We start from the raw sequence: 22,010 nt of genomic DNA, 5'->3' as shown, positions 1-22,010 counted from the left end.
TCGCTTGTATGTGATGCCCTGGTCACATAAGTTGATGCACATGACTCAATTTCCAACGTGCAAGGTATATGTCATCGCATGCTGGAGCGCTTGCTGCAGCTGCAGTTCTCAACTCGTGCTGTCGCTATGCGGGCCCACCGGTTGCTATGCAATGCAGCGTGAGTGTTGCACTGTTGCCAGGGAAAGAGCGATGGAGGCGGTAACCGGTCGCACAGTCTTTCGGGACGGTGGCTGAGGGCGAACTTGATGTCAGCGTCGTTTTGAAAGGTCTTTCGTTGCATGGTTGGGAATTAGAGCACTTCTGTAATATACGAATATATATTGAATCTTGTTATTTGATTTCATATATAATTTTGTAGATAGTTATTAATCTAATTTACTGTACAGCGTTGGGAACGAATTAGAAACAATCGCAAGTTGCTAGCTAGTGCTACGCTACTTCGCCACTCAGCTAGCTAGCTTGTTGCTCATAGTCACGCTGGTGCTGGTTGAGGAAGGAGAGTGGCGAAAGAAACGGGGGACGGGGGATACTGCGGGTAGTGGAGTCAGGAGCGGCCGATGAGTTCAGAATTTGAGCCGGGTCAGGAGTCGCTGAAGGAGGTGATCATCCTAAGATCAGATCGCCGTGCTTGTGGACAAGAAGAGAAACTATCAGAAAACAGCGTGGATCAAGGCGGCATGGTGAGTTGAGGCCTGGTGCCTTATCACTCAAAGGACATGGCATCTTAAGAGATCTAGACGTCAAGTCAGGCAAATGTTGACCAAAGTATTGCAACGTTAAGTATTAGTGTACTGCTATGCAATGCTGTGAAATTTACAAATTAGGCTGCGCCGGGATTGTGTGTCTAGATATCTAGCTAAACTGAGTTTGAGAACGACAGGTGGCTGCTGGCTAATGCATGTATGTTTCTGAACTGATAGTTAGCCACAGGACTAGCAGTCGCCAGTTGCCAACACGCATTGCTCATTCATTGATAGGCAAATCCCTTGTCTTGCATTGATCCCTCATACACAAGTAGAACACTTAATGGGGTGGTCATTGTTGAACAAAATGAATGACTGAGCTCACAGTAAGCTAGGCAGTAATAGTTAAGTTAAGGTTAGCTCTTTAACTTCAACACTTCGTATTCCAGTTGTGCGTTCTATCGAGATAGCCATTGTATTTACTTAGAAAATGACTTAATATGCTTAACTTCCTCAATGTAGTACTACCTTAGTCTAGCTACCTAGCTAGCTATTAGCTTGCTAGATGGTGCCAAAGAACTTGCCCAACCCCCCAGTGTTTGGAGAACCCGCTGTGACATAACTGGTTCTATTTATGAAGTTGGGTAGCATTTTTTTTTCTTTTTCAGATGTATTTATAAAAGTTTGAGTAGTATTAAACCAGGCACCGATTTGTATTGATATGTGAACAGAAGTACATATTTATTCAGAATTTCTTTTATCTCTCTCGAAACACCATACTGCCATGTGCTCCTCTTTCGTGTCAGTAAAAAAAAAAAAGTTTTGATTGACACATCGCTCTAACCAATGCGGAGTCGGGAGCATTTGACGTATGATCACAAGGGCAAAATGTGTGAATGAAAAAATAGGCGAGCCACATAAGTGTGTCCGTACATGTGACTGTCTGAGAGGCGGAGTCTAATGGACCACGATAACCAATGAATTATTCCGGCCGAGGAGGGCTCTTTCACAGCGTTGCATGTGGTTTCTTTCGAACCATTTGTTCAGTTGAAATATATTTTTGAACTAAAAACGCAATTCTTGATACAATTTCGGATTGGCTGGCTACATCTATTAAGTGTGGCCAGCGAGTAGACTCGACCTTGCGAGGAAGATAAAATGCTGTTATTTGTCGAGGTAGGCTATGTCGTCATTGCTGCAAGCCATGCTTCTGAAAAGTTAGGTTTAATCATATTGCGCCCGCTAATGTTGGAAATACTATCATGTTAATACTCTTACATGGGTCACAGTTTACATTCACTGTTGGCCATTCGTTTGTATTCAAAGCTAGTCTTAGTCAACTATTTTAGAGTAGTTGGATGATGGCTACCGTATGTCTTACTGGCATCCAAAGGTCACTAGTAAGGCTAATGACTCAATTGTGTAACTTAACAATTGTAACTAACCCACCACCAACGTTATAGCTCAATAATACAGAAGTGAATAACTAGGCCTAGGGTATAACTTAATTCGTTTGTATAAGGCATTAATTGACACATTTTTAGATTAGTTACGTATTAGATTTGCTTCGGTTTTCAACTCTGAGGCAGCGTTGTATTGCCCTCGGTTTGAGTGACTGATACTAACCACCTAATCAGATAAGCTCTTTGAAAGGCTCGACTATTTTAAACATCAAGTTGGTACATGGAGAAGCGACCCACGCAGATGCACTATTACCACAGATGCTTGGGGAAAAATACATTATGCTTGTAAAAAGCAGACAATATATTAGTTATGCATACAAGTCTGTGGATTTCAAGGTGCCCTTAAACGACTACAGAAGTAATGTGCAAATATTTAGGCCTTTTGCTTTGTGTGTGGATCTGACTTTGTTCTTCAAGGACAAATATGTAATATTAGCTTAGTGAATGGCCTCTCATCAGAATGAGCCCCCCCCCCCCCCCCACACACACACACACACACTTTTAGTATGACCCTTCTAGTGCAATGTTGACATGAATGAAAACTCTGCCTAAAGTTGTAAATTGTGTTTAGATTCATGAATATCTTCATATGTTCTATTTTCTGTACACATTTGTTTAGGCTTTATTGGGTCTGTATGTCAATTGTGCAGGTCACCACAAAAGGAGCTGGCTTGAACCCCAACGCCAAAGTGTGGCAAGAGGTGTCTGCCCCCCAGGACCAGGTTCCAGAGGACGGGACCGAAGGTTCCCACTGGCAGCAGACCTCCCCTTCTTCTGCTGAAATGACCGAGGGTGAGAACCATGCACACGGTGTGCTTGTAGTTACAGCTACCAGTGACCTACACAAATCTTCTCCACATGTTTACTGAGACCTTGTGGTGCCCTTTTGACTTTCAGTCTAATCACAGTTTTTGCATGTGCCATGTTGGGAGACAGGATGTGGGGGCTTTTACAGGTTGTGCCTATGTAATCAGGGCCTGAAATCGTTTTTAACCCTGCTTTCTGAGGCACTGAAAACAAATCAGGATTACTTTATCAGGCAGGTCCAACCTTGACGCTGACTCCCTCTGGTTTCCCAGTCTTATCTTGTTCATGCCTCTTGTCTTTCTGACTACTCAGAGACTCCCCCTGCTGTGGGGAAGGAGTATAGCATAGAGTATCCCGATCTGTCAGACCACAGTGCTGCTGTGACCCCGGGGGGAGTGATGAATGGCCTGGACCACTCTGAGCTGGCCTTTCCCCTTTATGAACCCCTGACTGACCCAACAGGTGAGTAAGCAGTGGTCAACACCAGATGGTTTAGAGAGCAGTAGACATTTTGCACTAAGGAATGTTAATTTTGCTGTATTAACGTTGTTTAAATATTATGCTTTTGGAGCTCCTATTTTAATAATTTGTTAGATACTTTGTAAATTGACCGATTTGAAGCACAGGATAATAATGTTTGTTTCTGGCCTGGTTAGTAGTGGAGGGAGAGGTTCTGGAACAGCAGCAGACGCAGCCGCTCTCTGAAGAGAGCCTGTACGAGTCCCTGAAGAAACAGCTGGAGTTCTGCTTCTCCAGGTGAGGGACCAGACAAAACCACAGCTGATGTGGATTTAGACGTTTCTGGGTGTTCCGTTCAGGCTCATTATTGTGTCTGTCAATTTGTGTTTGTGTGCAGAGAGAATCTGTGTAAGGACCTGTACCTGATGTCCCAGATGGACAGCGATCAATTTGTCCCCATCTGGACGATCGCCAGTATGGAGGACATCAAGGTTCTCACTACTGACATGGACCTCATCCTCAAAGTGCTGAGAGGTAAACCCTGGCCTCCAAGGAACTGGAACCTAGCCTAGATCTTTTCCTCCAATCCATTTGTGCGCCTTGATGTGCATGGAGATGGTTGTCAACATCTCTTGCTCTTGTTTCCAGCCTCTCCAATGGTGCAAGTAGACGATACGGGGGAGAGGGTACGACCCAACCACAAGCGCTGCATCATCATCCTGAGGGAGGTCCCCGAGACCACGCCTGTGGAGGTAAGGAAGGGTCCATGGCCTGGTCAAAAGTAGAAGGGGATTCGATGGAGCCTTGTTATTTTGTGGTTGTTTGCGCAGTACCCTCGGTGTGAGTGGGTGTAGCTTTATGAGCTACCTCCTGATTGTGTTTCTGTTTCTCCAGGAAGTGGAGGCCCTGTTCCAGAATGACAACTGTCCAAAAGTTATTAGTGTTGAATTTGCACACAACAACAACTGGTACATAACATTCCAGTCGGACACAGATGCACAACAGGTATGGTTTTATTATTTGCAGCTGTCGATATTAGTATTTTAGCATCTACATGATATACAAGTATTGTGTGTGTACATAGTATAACTACACACTCCACCCATTACTCACCCTAACAGGAATGCAATATGCTGCAAAACCCAACTCTTTCTTGAACCAGAGGCTAAATAAATATGTACAACACTTCTAATATCAAATTTGCTTCCTCTGGCAAATTTTATTTTGAATGAAGTGTATGAAGAATGTGGTGAAGGGAATTTCTGATCTAACTTTATAAAACCAGTTCACTGACTCATTCATTTTCCTCCTCCAGGCCCACAGATACCTAAGAGAGGAAGTCAAAACATTTCAGGGAAAACCCATTATGGTGAGTATTGTACATATTCATCTAGACAGGGTTAGGGGGAGTCTAATGCATGCAGTAGGCAGCTTGTATGAGGTCAGTGAGTTGCAGTTGTTGATATGATATCTGTTGGCTACCCTGAAAGCTGACCCTTCCCTTTGTTTCATGTCCTATGGTGTGATCAGGGTCTAGCCAATAAGGTGCCAAAGGCCTTGACCTCACTTGGCTTCCTTGATATGGCACGCTTCACATTCAGTCAACCATCATTTTAAAAACCTTTATGTTGCCAATGATGACTCAATGATTCAATTTAACATGGACATATTATACACACATGCCCAGATATGATCTTAGAATTGATTAGCAAGCCCTTTTATCCATTGCTCAAGTTTCAGCAAGTTCTGCCATCCCCCCTGTGATGATCAGTATCGCGCTTGGAAGGACCCAGGTTCACCGTGGCTGTGGAGGGGCTCATCTCTTTAAATCCATCTTTATTCCCGTCTAACTTCCCTCTCTCACACTCTCACTTCCCTCTCTCACACTCTCACTCATCATCTTTCTCCTCTCCCTCCCTCCCACCCAACTCTCCATCAGCACAGTGTTCTCTGGCCTAGTGACCGTGAGATTATGAGATCTGAGGGGAACTAGGAGTGCAGCTTTCACACAATGGGACAGAGAACTGGATTGGAACTGTTTTGTGTTTGTTAATGTTCTAATGTGTAGACTGATTCTCTATTCTTATTCCTCTTTGAATGTACACACACACACAATGTCCTTCCTCTTCTCAAGGCACGAATCAAGGCCATCAGTACATTCTACGCTAAGAATGGCTACCGCAGCGTAGACTCCAGCGTGTACAGCCAGCACTCCCAGAACCAGAACCAGTACAGCACCCCCGTCTACATGCAGCAGATGTACAACCCCCCCCAGCAGTACCCGCTCTACCCTCTGGTGCCCCCCACATGGAACCCGTCACCCACTCCTTACTTTGAGACACCACTGGTATGTATAAGACTCTGCATGTTTCTTTAGATGCTTGTTCTTTACACGAAGACCTTTGACCCCCCCCCCCCAACTGACCCAATGATGACAACTGAACGCATTGAGGGATTTCAGGCACTGAGCTAACCACATGGGTCTAATCTACTCCCTCCCCCCTCCAACTCCTCTCTTCCCGCCTCCCCTCTTCCTCTTTCCTCCTACGTGGTTAGTATCAGGGGCCTGCCCAGTGACCAGTAAGATTATGAGATCTGAGGGTCTACAGTTGGGGGTCTGAGCCATGGATGCTCTTGCATCCTGTTTCACCCTACAGGTGATACAGCATGGCTCAGCTGTAAGTCATACCCACAACTCTGCACGCCAGGGTCACAGTCTTGATGACATAAGGAAATGTAGTCCTCTTCTGTCTGTCTGAATCAGCTTGTCCTCAGCCACGCCTATTAAGTCATGCTGTTGAAAATAGTTGTTGGTAATTGATGACCTTTTTGGCACTGTGTGAATTGTAGCTAATTAAGCTGTTTTATCCCCCCCCCCTCCCCCCCGATCCAGGCCCCATTCCCCAACAGTGGCTTTAACGGCTTCAGCACCTCTGGAAACTACAAGCTAGGCTCCAGTCCCCTGGGCCGGCCCTTCAACAGGACCCGGTAGGTCTCCATCAGGGTGTGGTGCTCCATCCCAGAATAATACTAGACGTGATCCAGTGAACAGATGTCACTTCCTGCCTGTGACAAATGTACTTGTATTATATTGGCTGTTAATAATTAGTTGCATCTTACCTTCCCCATTCCACAGTGCCCCCCTCTATTCCAGGAAAAATGTAATCAATGCCTTCAGGTATACATGATCAAATGTATTTGCCATTAGTATTTGTCTCACTGCATCACAGTATCATCTACATCAGGGTTCCCCAATTAGATTTCCAAAAGGGCCAAATTTGGTCAGGCATGCCAAGCCTTAGTTTTTTTTTTTACGACAGTTTAATGCGCAAATGTTACTTCTATTATGATTTTATAATTATTAGTAGGGGTGTTGGGAGTCACACGAGAAAATTTACTCTGGAAACAAAATTTGTCCAAAACCGAAATTACAAAATGGCCCTGGAGCATATTCTGTTCCATGTCGGTCTGGTCACAGGACAAGTCTATTGCTAGTGAGAATGCTTCTGTTTTCCTCAAATGGGTGAGTAGACTGGAAAAACACTCTCTTCGACTCTTCTGGTTGCCATGTTAGCCGACAGTGGAACTTGCAGCTGAACAGCTCAACAACTTTTTTTCTTTCTTGGTTTAAAACGTAGACAGCCATGTCGATTGCACATTGTTTAATTAAGTCGGCATCGGCGAATGGCTTCTTAGCTCTTGCAAGCTTACAAGAAACGTGTAAAGAGGCAGCTGTTGTGCTCTCTTGTGGCCATGTTGTTTTACACGTAGTTGTGCTTGTATGATGTTAACATGCTTGCAATTTTTTTGTTTGCGCTGGTCAGATTTTTCTGGATGGTTTGCATTCAAACTGTCAGGATGAACAGAGTTAAGACTGTCAGTGTGGGCCAGACATTTGGCTCTTGCGGGCCGGATGTGGCCCGCGGGCCGCTAATTGGGGATGGCTGATCTTCATGAAGGCGTCCTTCAGGGAGTGCTACAGTGTGGGGTTCCTTTTCCCATGAATTTGAAAGCAAAGCTTTTACAGCTGTGCTGTGATAGCACTTTCAGATTATGGCATTGTGTCTATCTGGGGTGTGGAAAGTTTGTAGCTTGAAATTGAAGTAAACTAAAACCACTCAGAGACTCTGTAGGAGCATGCATGAAGAGCCCCCACAACATCCATCTAAGTGTTCACTTTGAGTGCCTTGTCTGCATGATCCTCACCCATGAACCAACTGGACCCTCATCTTTTAAATCTGTAAAAGCCATCATTGTGACAGTCCCCTCTGTTGTCAGGAACCACGTGAAAAGCCAGCCCAGGCCTGGTGACGCGCCCTCCCCTCCCTGTGTGACCCCAGTCCCACTGGTGGATGGTCTGTCTGGCCCCTCCAGCACCCAGCCCCTCACAACTGCAGCCGGAGGCCCTCTGCACAGCACCCCAGAGCCTGCTTCTCCCCTCACCCTCAGGGATACCATGCCACTGACCTCAGATGCCAGCACAGACCTGGGCATAGCTGGCCGTGGCCGGTGAGTCCTGAGCCCTCACACATCACTCTGGGGAAGGTTGACCTTGTGTAGCACAGAGGGGACCGATGGGGATTCACCCTTTCTTATTCTTCTGTTAGTTGAACTTGGCCCAGTGAGATGCCCTATGAGTAGACGTGGTTATTCAAACCCCTTCCTCCTTTCACAAACATGTATGACATTAAAATCATGCCGCCTCTAATGAGGTTTTGTAACCTTTCCACGTCAGGTCTGCACTGCGGCAGATCATCCATCATCAACTGTGTGTAACAATGACATTCTTTTGCAGGAGAGGAAGCTACAGAGGTGTGCGGAGGCGGAGAGAGGACGAGCGGACCACGGTCAGTAGAAAGATTCTCTTTGGTTTCTGCTCTCATCCCAGAAGAAGCACTGTTGATGGATTGTGTGTGACGGAGCTCTTGTTTTTGATATGCAGAGGTCCCTCCCCTTGGCTGAGGTCAAGCCTCCGCCTCCCAAGTTTGACCTGGCAACCTCCAACTTCCCCCCGTTGCCAGGGTGTGTAGTGAGTACGCAGGGAGAGACTGTGCTGGAGACGCGCATGTCTGACGTGGTGCGAGGTCTTAAGGCTAGCGACAAGGTAATGTGGCAGTTCATTTCATTTCAATGTGCCTACATTTCATGTGTGGTGTCAATAGTTAGACATTGTTGTAATGCTTCCTAAATCAAGTCGTCTTATTTTCAGTTTGAGGTCAAACAAGAGAGCCCGGTGCCTGTGCCTGCCTGCAGTGCCCAGCAGGACAGTGTGAACACCCCAAGTCCCACTGTAACAGCCCCCAAAGCTACTCCACCCACTGTGGAGCCCCCTGTCCCAAGGTACTGTACAGCAGCACATGACACATGCATTCATTAAAACAAAGTATCAAACTATTCCAGTAATCGTTATCCTCTCTGGTCTGGGTAGTGTTGCTCATCAGGTAAAGGATGTGGAAACGTCCGAACCTCCAGCCCCTAAGGAGACAGCCCCGCCCCCTGCACCAGCCGCCTCTCTGCCCGCCTCGCCTCCGCCTGTGCCTGCTAGCAAACCCGCCCGAAGCCAGCCAGTGTGCCCCACAACAACGACCCCTACTGTCTCTGTCCTCACGCCTGCACAGGTGAGTCTTGGGGAAGTTGAATTGGGTGGAATCTGTCAGTGCCCAGGCCCAGTGCCTATTTACAGATCCTCTGTCCTTCCTCCCTCGTGTGTCTGCTCCTCCAGGAGCCAAGGAAGCTGAGCTATGCTGAAGTGTGCCAGCGGCCAGCCAAGGACCCCCCACCCACACCCAGCCTATCGCCCCCTCCCCCCACCCCCTCTTCAACCAGCCAACCCCTGAGGGAGTTGCGGGTTAACAAGGTAGAAGAGTCCGCCTCGTCTCCCAGCAGCAATTCTGACAGGTCAGAGAAACCCTATGAGAGAAACGGTGAAGGGCGTGCCGCCCGTGCCCCACTGGGCTCCTACCGTGGAGGCAACCGTGACACCCGTGGTGGGGTGGGGCTAAAGATCCGCGATCATCATCAGAGATCCTATCCCATTGGTCGACGAATCTCCCCTCAGGGAGGGGCCAGACGGAGTGGCAAGGAGCAGAATATTCCCCCTCGGTCACCAAAGTAGATAACAAAACAACAACAATCAGTGGACTTACAGGAAGAAATCATCACAAATCTGTATACGTATATATGTATAAATGTATGTGTGTATGTATAGAGAGATATATGAACATATAAATATTATTGGATTGAAGAACTTTGGTGTTCTATAAGGTCCTCGTTTTGTTGTGCCCTACGCAGGCCAACGAATGGGAACGTCCACGAGTATAAATCTATTCGGTGCAGGGGTGTCGCACATGAATCAGACTGGATGTATGGACCACGTAAGGGATGTTGAACAGCAGCCTCCATATGACACATTTGAAGGATTTGCACAACCATTTTCCCCCTGGCTAAATATGACTATGCCTATTGATGGTTGTAAATTGAGTTTTGGGGTAGGGAGTAAAATAACACGTTAATGCCATACATATCCAGAGCACCGGTTTTGAAGAAAAACTAAGACCTGTTAACACGCATGTGTAAACAAACTTGATATGCAATACAATACAATTGGAACTGTAGGGAGTATACATCCTAATTAATTGGCATTGACATTTACTAGCTTTCCCTGAATTTTACAGATGGTTGTTGGTTAACTATTTGTGAACAGAAATGTGTATAAGGAAGGAACTAGTCATATCTGTAAGATGGTTTAGCAGGCTGGTAGGTCAGGTTGTGATGGGAAGCTGCAGGTTTTGGTGAACTGACTGCATGTGACAGCTAGGAGCTGGTAATGACTGTGAACGTCAGAACACAACATGAGGGGGTTATGTTTGTAATAATTGGAATGGTCTAATTTAAAAATTATATTTTGACTATGGTACATGTTTACTTGTGTCATGCAAATATGTGAGAAATGAACCGATTTGTCTTATGACGTGAGACCTGTGACTTTGACATGAGGTTCTCTTCATTTTTAAAACCTCTGCCCAGGAGGTGATTGGTTTGGGATTAAGCTGAACAGGAAGAGGGGTTGGGGTGTGGTGTGACTGCTTGAGAGGGCTGATGCCTGGTTTGGTTTTGAGCTTGTCAAGAATTGGGGCTGGCATTGTCCTCCAGGTGTAATAGTGTACATATCTGTACATTGGGGGGGGGCTCTGCAGTATGGTGGGTGTGTGTATATATTCATTTAAGAAACATTAACATTAATTATTCATTAATTGAGATTCATAAAGCAGCATAATTGGCTCCGTATTTTAAACTGGCTTGCAATGTCTTAATATTTGTTAAGTACTATAAAGCATGACTTCTCCCCATGAACATACCTGCACAACAGTTTTGGGGCAGTCTTCCAGGCATTTAGATGGTTCATACTGGGATTGCATTGAGTTCTAATAGCATGCTGTGCAAATGAGCTGTCACATCCCTTTAAGAAGCCCACTCATCCATTGAGGGCTCAGATCACTGTGGAATCTAACATTATAATGCAATTATTTTGATAATGAAATTAATTTGTCATTACATTTACATTACATTTAGCGGACGCTATTATTATCCAGAGCGACTTATTACAGAAGTTGTGTTTTATGACGTTGGGGTCTTCCTGAGCACAAGGTGGTAGATGATGTATTTGAGGGTTTGGTTTAAGAATCTCTGCTTTCATTATACGTATGTTCTTGTGTCCAGGAATCTGTGGCGCTGCTGTGGTTTGACAGTTTAGAGGAGCAAATATGTCCTAATTATTTAAAAGATGAAATAATTGTGCAGAATTTGATGTTACGATAAGCAGAGAGGTAGAAATCATGATAGTGTCAGTGTTTTGATAAGATATTGTAGACAATTCTGCCCTTAAATTCATAGGATTAATGACAGTCCCTTGTACATTTCACTCTTGTTTTGGGGTTTGATGACTTTGTACCTTCTTGGATATGATTTGAGGATGTTCATGTGCATCATATATTTGGATACTTTGTGCTTCCATTAACTGTGAGGTGGACGTTAGTGATGACTAGACATTTTAACTTTTAGCTGTTCAGTTTTTACTATGCTTTTACAAACTTTGTAATGAACTAATTTAGCATCTGTATGAATGAATTTGAAAACCATCCAAACCAAATTTAATCAAGCAGAATGACAATCTCAGGAACCAAGTTCCAATCAACTGTTTCTCACTCCCTTGCCCCTCTTTTCCATCAAATGTTTCAGTTAATGCTTAGTGTTTTTGATTGCCAGTTAAGGCTTGAAATGAATGTAGTCTCTCTTGGTGGACACACCAGTCCACACTCTAGTCCACACCAGTTAGTGATTTGAATGTTTTTGTACAGTAGATTGTCTCCTACACATCCCATGATCCTCTTTGATCTGGATAGTCTGATAGGAGTTGTTTTTTTTTGTATTCTTATTTTCTTTGTGCTCCTCTTGTATCCGTTTGGCTGATTTGGGTTTGATTTTATTTGTATGCTTTTTATGCTTTTTATTTTTTATTTATTGTAACTCTAGCATACCTTTTTGTTTCTCTAGTTAGTGTTTCCTCTCCCCAAATTTGTGTGTAATAATTTGGGGTATGTATTACTGTAGTTAAGACATGGCCTAAGTACTCTGCATTGCTGTTTTGGTAGCAGTTCAGTGTTATTGCTTTACTTCAGCCTGCTTTTTAAATTTGATTTTACATCCAATAATGGCTAAACCATGAGCAGCTAGTGGTGTAATTTAAATGCACTAACCTTGTTTCAAAACATAACTGTTCTGTAAGTTGTAATCATTTAGACACATGCCTTATGGAAAGGTGTTGATTAGGATTGCAGATTTTTACAGGGTTAGGGTTTAGATTTTTTTGTTCAACTATTCTGCTGAAGCTGTGTAGGGATTTAGGTGACTTATAAGATGAGTGAACAAATGAGACACTGAATTATTGATCTATAGATGTTTGAACAAAAAAAATGTTAAAAGAAAATAAAGTACAAACTATCCTTGTTTTACCCCAAATGTGATTTGAGTCTCCTGTGCATGAATTTTAAACGTCTGTCTGCTCTGTAGGTTTTGTCCTTATTCTTTATTCGCGATTGTGTGTGTGCATGTGTGCTCTTATTTCTCTAATCGTTATTCTGACCATGCCACAATTCCAGTGCCTTTATCTCAGTGTTGAACTTTCCTACTTAAAAGTCAGTTGGATGAACACAATTCATGTAACTGAATAAAACAGGCTTGTTGGTTGTGAAATTGTGAGCACAAGGACTTTTAAAGACAAAATGGCATTTATGTACATTTAGCTCAGGAGGCTAGAATATGGCTTTAGAGAATGTGAGTTTGTTGTGTGTGTATTTGCTTATGTGTAGTCGAATAAGTAGTAGATGTTTTAGCCTGACCTTATACTACTGTTTCAGATCATGAGATTGGCATCCAGCTTTGAGAATTTCCAACGTGAACTGGGATGATGTGGTTTCAGAGTCTGCGGACTGTTGAATCATTGCAAAAATGTATTAAAATATAAATATATTTTTAACAACCTGTCTTTGGTTTTGTACTTTACACATGAATAACTACGTTTGGCGGTTTCAGTTTGACATATTACTTACGGCAATGTGATGTGAGCTTCTTAAGATATATTTGAACCATTATAAGTACATTATAAGATGTGCAATTGACAGGTTTGAGGGACCATCTGTTGCAATATTGCGAACATTTGGGATTGCAATGCTTATTTTATTCCCTCTCACGATCACCTTCCTGTATTACATATTAAAACACAGTCCTACTTTAATGAACCAGACACTAGTATGAAGTCAGTTCCAAAAAGAGAATAATCTCGTAAATACAGCATTGGTTTATGTAACCCACTGTTTACGTAATAATTTTCTCTAGTGGTCTTCTTACGTAAAACATAGAAGGCCATTTTCACCTCTCGCGCTATCTTGCTAAAACGCAGAGAGTCCGATTTCAGGCAAGGGAGAAGGGGAGAGGTAGCTAGCTTGGGATGTCGGGTGAGTTTGTAAACATTTCACTCCTTCAGTAACTGATGTAGTACAAAAAAAGCAGGTGCTATTTTGTTCCCTTCTTTGTCACATACAAGGGCATCAACACTATCTTGGAATAATAGTTTGAACAGTTAAACACGGATCAAGTGACAGAGCACTAGTCTAGACTGCCAGCTAACGTTAGCTAGGAGTGCTGTGTGTAGCTAGCAAAGCCAGGACCCAGCCTATTAGGCTAGATACTTGGCTGTAATGTCTTTTATAAATCACAAATGTGTGAACTGGCATTAGCTAGCTACAGCTCGAGCTAGTTGTGTAGTTAGTTCCACTTATGCTTAGCTAATTTCCTGTGAACGATACGTCGCTAGTTATCTGTGATCGCCATGTACTGTACTCCAGTTGATAGGACAGTTGGCTAACATGGCCAGCTAGGTAGCTCTACTTCAGCCAAGGCAAGGTACTTCACTCGACCATGACATGTTTGTGAACGGTGGTTGTTTGCTATCGGCACATAGCAGGCAAGCCAACTAACAATCCTTGTCCTGTCAGATGGCTAGCTAGCGTAGGTACCTGGGTAGCTTGTGATGTCCACCCTGGCCTGTCTAACATTACAGCCAACCAGATAGTAGTAGACAGTCAGCATGCTACTACTAGCTTGCTGCTCCATTCAGCTAGCTCATTCTAGCTAAGTCAGTGTCTAGCCAGTTGTTGTTCTTGACTGTTGGTCAGCGGCCCGTTAAACTGCTCCTTGTTGACAGTCAGCAGAAGATGGTGAGACGAAATTAGAAAAAAATTCTATCGCCATGTTTGTAAACATGGGCGTATTTTTCTATAGCTAGCTTGATAGTAGGGTTGGCTAGGCTAATTGTTGTAGCGTGTTTTTTCCTGTGAATATTTTAGAACATTTAGTTCACTATCAACATGTGGAAATTAATGCACAACAGCAGAAAAAAAATCATATTAATCGTCCTTCTCTTGTATGGGTTGCAGTATCTTCGTGTGAAATGGGGGACGATCGACCTTTTGTGTGCACAGCCCCTGGCTGTGGCCAGGTATGATCCAGTACATTTGAGTTAAATCATTGCTACACCAATATTAGATACATTAAGCATAATTTATGTTGTTATTTCTACAGAGATTTACTAACGAGGACCATCTGTCAGTCCACAAACACAAGCACGAAATGACCCTCAAGTTTGGTCCTGCCAGAACTGATTCTGTCATCATTGCAGGTTCATGTTTTTTTTGTGTCCAGCTAATTGTATATTGAACTTTGTCTGATTACAAGTGGTTGCTTACTGTTTTGATTATGTATAGAACAAGCTTGATCCATTGCTAAATTATTTTTCAACTTCATCATGCAAGACTCCTTAACCAGTGTGTTTTCCTTACCCCAGACCAGACACCCACACCCACTCGCTTCCTGAAGAACTGTGAAGAGGTCGGACTGTTCAATGAACTCGCCAGCTCATTTGAGCAAGAGTTTCGGAAAGCCCATGAGGACGACCAGAGGTCTAAAAACCCGGTAACGGCAAGACAGAGCTGAATCTAGTGGCCAGAAGGCCATGGACACTTTTGATACAGTATTGAGACTCAGTTTTCCTTCTGTTGTAGCTTCCTGCCCCTCAGGTTCCACCTTTGCAGACACCATCTGAAGTGAAGGAAGAAGATGATGGGCCACTAGAAGTTGACTCCTCCCCTCCAGGAAGTCCTGACTCTACCTCCAGTATGTCAGACAGCAGCAAAGAGCCAATGGTGAGAGGCAAAGTATGACACCTGGACGTGGGCTGGGGTCCCGTGTGGGCAAATCTTTTTGCCTGACTTTTCCCTTGTTCAGCATAATAAGTTGCAGGCTCCAGCTTGACATTTGCTGACTTTGCAAGACATTATAACCATGCAGCTCTTTAGAAGGCAGTCAGTGCTGCTCCACTCTTGCCACAAAAGCAATGGTGTGCTGGATCAAGTTGTTTCACATCTAAAAAGCCTCTACTTTTGTCTGACTTGAGACTGCGTGAGGTAGACCTGGATCACTTTTGTGGTTGTGTGTGAAGATTGCTGTCATCCGAAACAATTATCCATTCTGTTTTTCTTTTGTCAAATTTGCATGGTTATTGTACAACATACAATTGATATGGCTGTCTATTTCTACATGCCAACAGGAGACTCCCCCAAAGCCAGTGGTGAGCTCTGCCCCCACTCCAACTATTGTGCGTCCAGGTTCACTTCCTCTTCACCTTGGTTATGACCCCCTGCACCCCACTCTACCATCTCCAACGTCTGTCATCACACAAACTCCGCCTTCCAACAGACAACTCAGGTACATTTCACCCTACATCCTATGCTGTCACTAATCTAACACTTCTAACATATCCTATGTAGCAACATAGTATTCCAAAGTAGCTGGATTTGGGGTGTTTTTGATTTGGTTGTCTTTGTCTTTCTCGCTGATGTTACAAGTCATCAACCTTCTGTTAACAGTTCTCCAACAGGCTCCTACCCTCTGGTAATGCACCTCCCAAATGGACAGACGGTCCCTTTGCTTCCCAGTCCAGTGCAGATGCCCTCGGTCATATCTGTGAGTGCTTGTATTAACAGATGAACACATTGACATTCCAACTCATGCATTTCTCAAACGGTCAATCATCTACTTGCATGTTCAGCTACGTGTCTCATGTCCATTGTAGCTGGCCAGACCGCTGAACATGGTTCCTAACATCCCTGGGATTCCTGGCCCACCGATAAGTGGCACCAGTAGTGGCTCCTCGTCCCCATCGGGGTACAGTCTGCACTCTGATGCCAAAATGGTAAGAGACGCTTGCATGTACACACATGCACATTAACACACTGTACTGGCAATCTTTCTCTTTCTTTCTTCTCACACACACACACACAGTCATCCACCCCTACACACACACACACACACACACAGAGTTAAGGGCAAGATGTCCCATAGCACAGGCTGCCATCAGACTACTGAGGTGTCCAGTAGGCAGGTGGTTGACTGGAGTCTGGGGTCTGTCTGTCCCTGTAGCGACTGAAGGCAGTGCTGACCCAGCAGAACGGGGCTGGTGGGGGGACTGGGTCCAGCCCTGCTGTTCCTCAGAGACACGAACACAACCAGCAGCCCACTCAGCACTCTGATGCACCCTCACCTGCCCAGCCTCAGGTAACACATATGCCTAAAGAGGTCCAACTCAGGGTCAGCAAGCAGTAAGGCTAGAAAGGCGCTTGATAAATCTGATCCTCACTATACCTCCATCCCTTTGTGCCACCACACTCTTTCGAATGCTCTTCTTAAACAGCGGCAAGAGCACCTTCTTTCTTATCAATGTGTTGATGACACACAAAGACATAGCTTCAGAGCAGTACGAGTATAACTCCCCCCCTCCCCCCTCCTACCAGGTGTCTCCTGCTCAGCCAACGGGAGGCCGGCGGCGAAGGGGGGCGGAGACGGATCCTGACGAGAGGAGGCAGCGCTTCCTTGAGAGGAACAGAGCAGCAGCCTCACGCTGCCGACAGAAGCGGAAGGTCTGGGTCTGCTCCCTGGAGAAGAAGGCTGAGGACCTGGCCAACATGAATGTCTCTCTCACTGTGAGTCACCACAACACTTCTTGACTCGCACTCAAAAACCTCTCAGACTCCCTTCATACTCCCTCCCACCACCGCACACAAAACAATCCAACAATTTTGGATTGTTTTGTGTGACTTGTACAGTTTGTCTGAGGTGAAGTTTTATGATGGTGTGTGCCATGTCTTTTAGAATGAAGTGGGTTTGCTGAGGAACGAGGTGACCCAACTGAAGCAGCTTCTTCTGGCTCACAAAGACTGTCCTGTCACTGCCATGCAGAAAAAGGCTGCTTATCTCGGTAAACACGGAGAATACACCTGCCAATCACTCATTCTTCTATAATCCACTCATCCTATATAATCTAGTTGTCTCGTCACCCTCTCATCCTTCTTTTCATTCTTCCATGGATCTGTTGACCAATAGCCTCCAACTCATTCATCTAATCTATTGCCTGCTCACTCACCTCTCTTTAAGGGTGAATGTTTCTCTCTCTGTCTGTAGCTGCAGGGGGAGAGGAGAGTTCCAGGGACCCGTCTGAGGCCACGGGCTCTCCCGCAGCAGTCATCCAGCATGGGCCTTCCACCCCCGCCCCCGCCCCCGCCCTCAGCCCACAGGCCACCATCAACGGGCTGAGTGTCCGTGCTGCAGAGGCTGTTGCCATGTCAGTCTTGGCTGGAATGGGTGCGGGCCAGCCGGGTGGGGTTGTCATGGCTACACAGTCTCAGCCAACCCCCAGATGATGTGCAGGCACAGGGAGTCAATAAGAACTGATTTGGCTTTTGGAAGCTGGACTGGGACAACTGTGTGTGCGTGTGTGAGAGAGTGAGAGAACAATAGGGACCTGATCTGAAGTCTGATATCCCATTTGTTGTTGATAGTACCCCCTAGACTCACCCTTTACCCCTTCTTATCATTTTCGGATGACCTTTGACCCAGGCCTGTTAGGAGAGGGTGCCAGGATTAAGTGGTGGACCACTTATCATAGCCACAGACTGAGACATGCAGCGTTGCCATCCTCCATTCTCTCCTACTGCCCCCCCTCACACCCGTAGTCACTGAAAAGACTAGTAGTGAAGCTGCGTCAGTCCCCTCATCTCTGACAGAGCCCTGCTAGGAGACTGAAACGCTGTCATCGCTTGGGAACAGTACTGTACGAGTGTATATAGTTAACACCTAGCCTCTTACATTTATACCCACGGACACAAAATGTAATTGACTCCCCACCCCGAAACACACAGGCACTCTTAAACTCAGTTGTGATTGTTTTAGCCCATTTCCCACCTTTTCTATCTACTTCTCCCATATTGAGTTGTTCTTCCTTGAGTTGTGCAGCTATCGGTTAACAATCCTTGATACACAGAACACCCCTTTTACACATGTTTAGGGCTGGATAAGTATGAGATATTGTGAGATACATGCATATATTTTCCCTTTGTCAATGTGTGAGCCAAAGTTACACTGCAATGTCTGGCCTTTTTAACCTCTTTGGAAGTGATGTCATAATTATGCATTTTGACAATGTGTATGAATCCCTAATTGACTGCATGGATTAGTGGACACTGATGAATACCACTGTTTGCTTGTGTCTGGTCATATTCTTTCTGTTTAACGGTCTGCCGGTCTGTCACTCTGGAGTGATGTCTATTGATTGATGCAAACACCAACCTTGTTTTTTATTATGTGAGGATTCTTTCCTCTTCTGTCCTAATGTAACAAACTTGAAATGGTTAGTTTTAGATTCTACTTTACATAGTAAAATCAACAAATTCATTCTGTTATAAAAATATTGACCAAGGCTAAACTAAGTTGAGGAAAAAGTAGTGCAATATATTTTTATATTTGAATCTATCAATATCCATGTTCCTGCATTTACTGAAATGTATGTATAGAGGTAATTAGCTTAAGCTTCGTATTCAGTTGCTAACTAATGACATTTAGATGATCAGAGGAAATGTAAACATGATGTATTCTAGTGACATTTGTGGTTAGAGGATATCTACAGGGAATTCGACATGCCCTTGTCTTGGGTGCTCTGTAACAGTTCAACTCTACTTCATGGAGTATATCAGTAAAGTCACTTCCTTTGAATATTTTAATTCATGAAATGCAGTGATGTGTTTGTGTTTTATACCACATCTATATTGCTTTGAGGAGTATCATATTGTTTATTTCTCCTTGTAAACATTTTTTTTTGTAAATCATTGTGAATGTTCATTTAGTTATTTTCTGTCGGTTAGGTTTCTTGGATCATGTTTCACCATTTTCCTTTAATTTGTCAAGAATCCTTTCGTCTTTACTCAGAGAACCCCAGATGTTGAGTTCTACAATGAAGCAGAATTGGTTTCCAGTTTCCACAGATACATAAATGTTTGCTTTTTTATAATTCCACCTCAAGGCAGGTGCAATCAACTGTATAGTCTCAAATAATGAATAAACCCGGGCAAATAAATAAGTTAATTGAGAAAACTAGGGTGATCAATTTTTTTGATGCTTTGGAAAACTATCATTGTACAATTGGTGAATTTTTGTCGATTGTATTTCTGTTACCACAGCCATATTAGTTACCACGCAGTTGCCACCAGAGGGAGCAGAAAGTCTACTGTATTCAATGACCCAGTCAGAACAATTAACATCAGACATGGTCATGTGACAGATTCCTTTGGTGAGTTTTTCATCTCCCACAGTTATGGCGGTGTCGGGGAGTAGGAAAGATGGGAAACAATCCACTTCTTGATTTGTATCTTTGTCGTTGGCTTTGAGACGTGTCATCACTTTTCCCCTCGTTGCAATAAATATTCGTGTTATTCATCCAACGATGGCGGACCGAGGCGTGGATATGTCGGCGCTACCTAAGGAGGTCAGGGACCAGTTGGCGGAGTTGGATTTGGAGCTCTCCGAAGGTAAGGTTATCATATAATCAACACAGAGAAGAAAATCCAGAAACCAAAACTGCCTTTGCGTTGCATAGCCTGGTAACGCTCTTGTAGTGTCCCGCATATAACAGCTACTAACACCGTCCCGTGCCAGTGATGAGGGGACTGCAGTAGTACAACAGTACAGTATTATAGCCTCCACTGGCACGACTCGCTCGCCCTGGCTGTTCGCATAAATGAAAACACTGACCTTTTTTTGTTGTAATTTTGATCATCACATTAATAGGCCTAATGAAGATGAGTCTTAATTTTGGACTGCTATTTTATCATCTTATACGTCCGGTATAGTTGAGTAAGTTATACTAAAATACCAGGTGATTTACTGAATGTGGATGATGGGCTACTTGGAAGTTTTTCTTACATTTGTATACAGGTAGCCTGTGTTTAGCTGAGTTAGCAAGCGTGGTGTGTTACTTTTCTGAAGACTTTGTTCGAACAGCCCCCGAGTAAAACATCAAACAGCTATCCGGTAGCTACTGTACGGCTTCTCTCCTGTCAAGGAAAATGGGTCAAGTTTCTTTCTCATCACTGTGATATTGATGTTTTTCCCCAGTTATCCTTCTGGGGAATTTATGCTTTCATTGTGATACTACAAGTACACCAACTGTTTTACTTTTTATTTACGCCTACCAAAACGTGTGCAGATGCTGTTTGATGAACGCCTATAATATTAAAAGAAAGTGAATCTTATGGTGTTATGCAAGTCTTCTGGGTGAATCACAGTATGGCTGGAGCTGTGCCGTACGATCCCTTGAGCCTGGGGGTGGATGAGTAATATTATGTTTTGTTAGTGAGAGTGAGAGAGAGGAAGACAGAGAAGGAGTGAATGTATGGCTGTTAAGGCACTAGCATCTGTGATCGATTCTCCTCTTCTCTATTGAGCCTACATTTAGTGATGTAGTTCCATTCACACCCTTCCTCCTCTCAGCTTACACCTGAAACTCAGGTGACAAACACACTTAAGTCTACCTGATACCGTCATCTCTGTAACACATGAGACGCACTCTTTTGTTACCAAATACTATCAGCCTGAAGAGCTTAGATTGTAGATTTCTATAGTTTTAACTGCATAACGTCAATATGCTACTGCAGTACTACTCGCCAACAATTTTACTGATCAGCCATAGGACATGCTAGTGGGTAAAAGGCACCATAGGTATCCTATAACATGAGTGGAACAGGTGCACTTTGAGACTGGCCTATCCTCTGCACACTGCCAAACACACACTTGCACAGTGGCTGCTTTGAGCTGACTCTGTTAAACTTGCTCCTTGTCTTTATTATTGCAAGAAAATGCATATTGAAGTCGTTTTACGAGTCATGCATGAACGCGTGCAGTGGATTGTTGTGAGGCACCACAGAGCTCTTGTGAACACTGGAAGCCTAACCCTCGACCCACTCTTTCCTCAACCTAGATGAGTGTCCTGGTTTATAATAGAGAGCAATTACCAATGTGATAATGAGCATTGAGAGAGGTGAGAAGAGGGTGAGGGGAGAAAAGTGGAGAGGGAAGGCGTGGATGGAAGAGACATGGGAGAGAGATGATTGGAGGGTGGAGAGGGATCTAAAAATAGGACAACACTATTTTTTTGTATATGATGTTCTTTCATCTATACATTTGATACATCTAAATGAATCTAAATATAAAAAAATGTTCTGCATTGCAGAAAGTGTTCAATTGTGGCTTTAATTCTATGTTAGGCTCCTGGCGTCACATGCCAGTGCCATTCTCATGTTCTCGATGGATCCGACACTGTATTGGACAGAGAAGTTGCTTCTTCACAGCCTTTCATCCCACAGCTAACCCTGCTGCACCATTTTGTGCCATGGCATTTAACACCACTGATTGATTTACTGTACAGCCATGTAGGCTACAAGATGACCAGATGGTCTGACTGAGGCAGACATGATTGTAGTTTACTAGGGCAGCAATATTTGTAGTTAAGCCAGGCTGCTCATCCTGCTGGGGAGTAGTCTGAAGGGCAGAGTTGCGTATATGTCAGTTGGTGCTCTGTGAGTCAACAGTCATGTTAGCCTCCGAGGGCAACCTTAAGTCTGTTGGCTTTCAGAGCTGAAAAGAAAGTGAAGGAAG

The 22,010-nt window shown here is 44.2% G+C and overlaps 3 protein-coding genes across 9 annotated transcripts in view; all 3 read left to right on the top strand.

The window, feature by feature from the left end:
• The first annotated feature begins 161 nt into the window (after nucleotides 1–161).
• Nucleotides 162–12,951, top strand: larp4ab (La ribonucleoprotein 4Ab). 4 transcript variants are annotated; one of them, XM_084705419.1, is made up of 17 exons: nucleotides 162–681; nucleotides 2,798–2,939; nucleotides 3,267–3,416; nucleotides 3,614–3,710; nucleotides 3,811–3,947; nucleotides 4,062–4,165; nucleotides 4,308–4,418; nucleotides 4,729–4,782; nucleotides 5,548–5,760; nucleotides 6,307–6,401; nucleotides 6,550–6,591; nucleotides 7,692–7,922; nucleotides 8,209–8,260; nucleotides 8,356–8,517; nucleotides 8,623–8,753; nucleotides 8,842–9,031; nucleotides 9,136–12,951. In XM_084705419.1, exons 1-17 carry the CDS (start codon nucleotides 559–561, stop codon nucleotides 9,526–9,528), a joined length of 2,427 nt encoding a protein of 808 aa, XP_084561545.1. In that variant the 5' UTR covers nucleotides 162–558; the 3' UTR covers nucleotides 9,529–12,951. The 4 variants fall into 4 exon arrangements, with proteins under 4 accessions (XP_084561545.1, XP_084561544.1, XP_084561546.1 ...); XM_084705418.1 differs by having other exon boundaries at nucleotides 3,611–3,710; XM_084705421.1 differs by lacking the exon at nucleotides 162–681 and adding an exon at nucleotides 1,677–1,860 and having other exon boundaries at nucleotides 3,611–3,710.
• A 394-nt stretch (nucleotides 12,952–13,345) lies between these two features.
• On the top strand, nucleotides 13,346–19,451 carry atf7b (activating transcription factor 7b). Of its 3 annotated transcripts, none has more exons than XM_084706188.1 (12): nucleotides 13,346–13,426; nucleotides 14,408–14,469; nucleotides 14,553–14,649; nucleotides 14,815–14,942; nucleotides 15,032–15,172; nucleotides 15,577–15,734; nucleotides 15,896–15,992; nucleotides 16,102–16,221; nucleotides 16,449–16,583; nucleotides 16,820–17,008; nucleotides 17,178–17,283; nucleotides 17,487–19,451. In XM_084706188.1, the coding sequence occupies exons 1-12, from the start codon at nucleotides 13,420–13,422 to the stop codon at nucleotides 17,723–17,725; spliced, it is 1,479 nt and encodes a 492-aa protein (XP_084562314.1). In that variant the 5' UTR covers nucleotides 13,346–13,419; the 3' UTR covers nucleotides 17,726–19,451. The 3 variants fall into 3 exon arrangements, with proteins under 3 accessions (XP_084562314.1, XP_084562316.1, XP_084562315.1); XM_084706190.1 differs by having other exon boundaries at nucleotides 17,460–17,597; XM_084706189.1 differs by lacking the exon at nucleotides 16,449–16,583.
• Nucleotides 19,452–19,657: 206 nt separating this feature from the next.
• The window catches only part of dip2bb (DIP2 acetate--CoA ligase B (putative)b), a 28,511-nt gene continuing 26,158 nt past the window's right edge, over nucleotides 19,658–22,010 (top strand). For both annotated transcript variants that reach the window (XR_014766579.1, XM_084705000.1), the window contains exon 1: nucleotides 19,658–19,885. Coding sequence is in view for 1 of the 2 variants with exons in the window: in XM_084705000.1 (XP_084561126.1) it covers nucleotides 19,801–19,885 (85 nt within the window). In the remaining variant the exon portion in view is untranslated. The remainder of the gene's footprint in view (nucleotides 19,886–22,010) is intronic.

This window comes from Hypomesus nipponensis, chromosome 9 (assembly GCF_054491055.1).
Source record: "Hypomesus nipponensis isolate SF chromosome 9, ASM5449105v1, whole genome shotgun sequence".
In the NCBI taxonomy this organism is placed as follows: Eukaryota; Metazoa; Chordata; class Actinopteri; order Osmeriformes; family Osmeridae; genus Hypomesus; species Hypomesus nipponensis.
This window is presented reverse-complemented; position numbering and strand designations above follow the sequence as displayed.

Excerpts from the sequence above, each read along its gene's own strand:
- atf7b (XM_084706188.1), top strand. Across the intron at positions 14,943-15,031 it reads ACCAGAGGTCTAAAAACCCG|CTTCCTGCCCCTCAGGTTCC; the intron begins GTAACGGCAAGA and ends CTTCTGTTGTAG. Across the intron at positions 15,173-15,576 it reads ACAGCAGCAAAGAGCCAATG|GAGACTCCCCCAAAGCCAGT; the intron begins GTGAGAGGCAAA and ends ACATGCCAACAG.
- larp4ab (XM_084705418.1), top strand. The coding sequence starts at position 559 with ATGAGTTCAGAATTTGAGCCGGGTCAGGAGTCGCTGAAGGAGGTGATC. Across the intron at positions 8,261-8,355 it reads GAGAGGACGAGCGGACCACG|AGGTCCCTCCCCTTGGCTGA; the intron begins GTCAGTAGAAAG and ends TTTGATATGCAG. Across the intron at positions 8,518-8,622 it reads GTCTTAAGGCTAGCGACAAG|TTTGAGGTCAAACAAGAGAG; the intron begins GTAATGTGGCAG and ends TCTTATTTTCAG.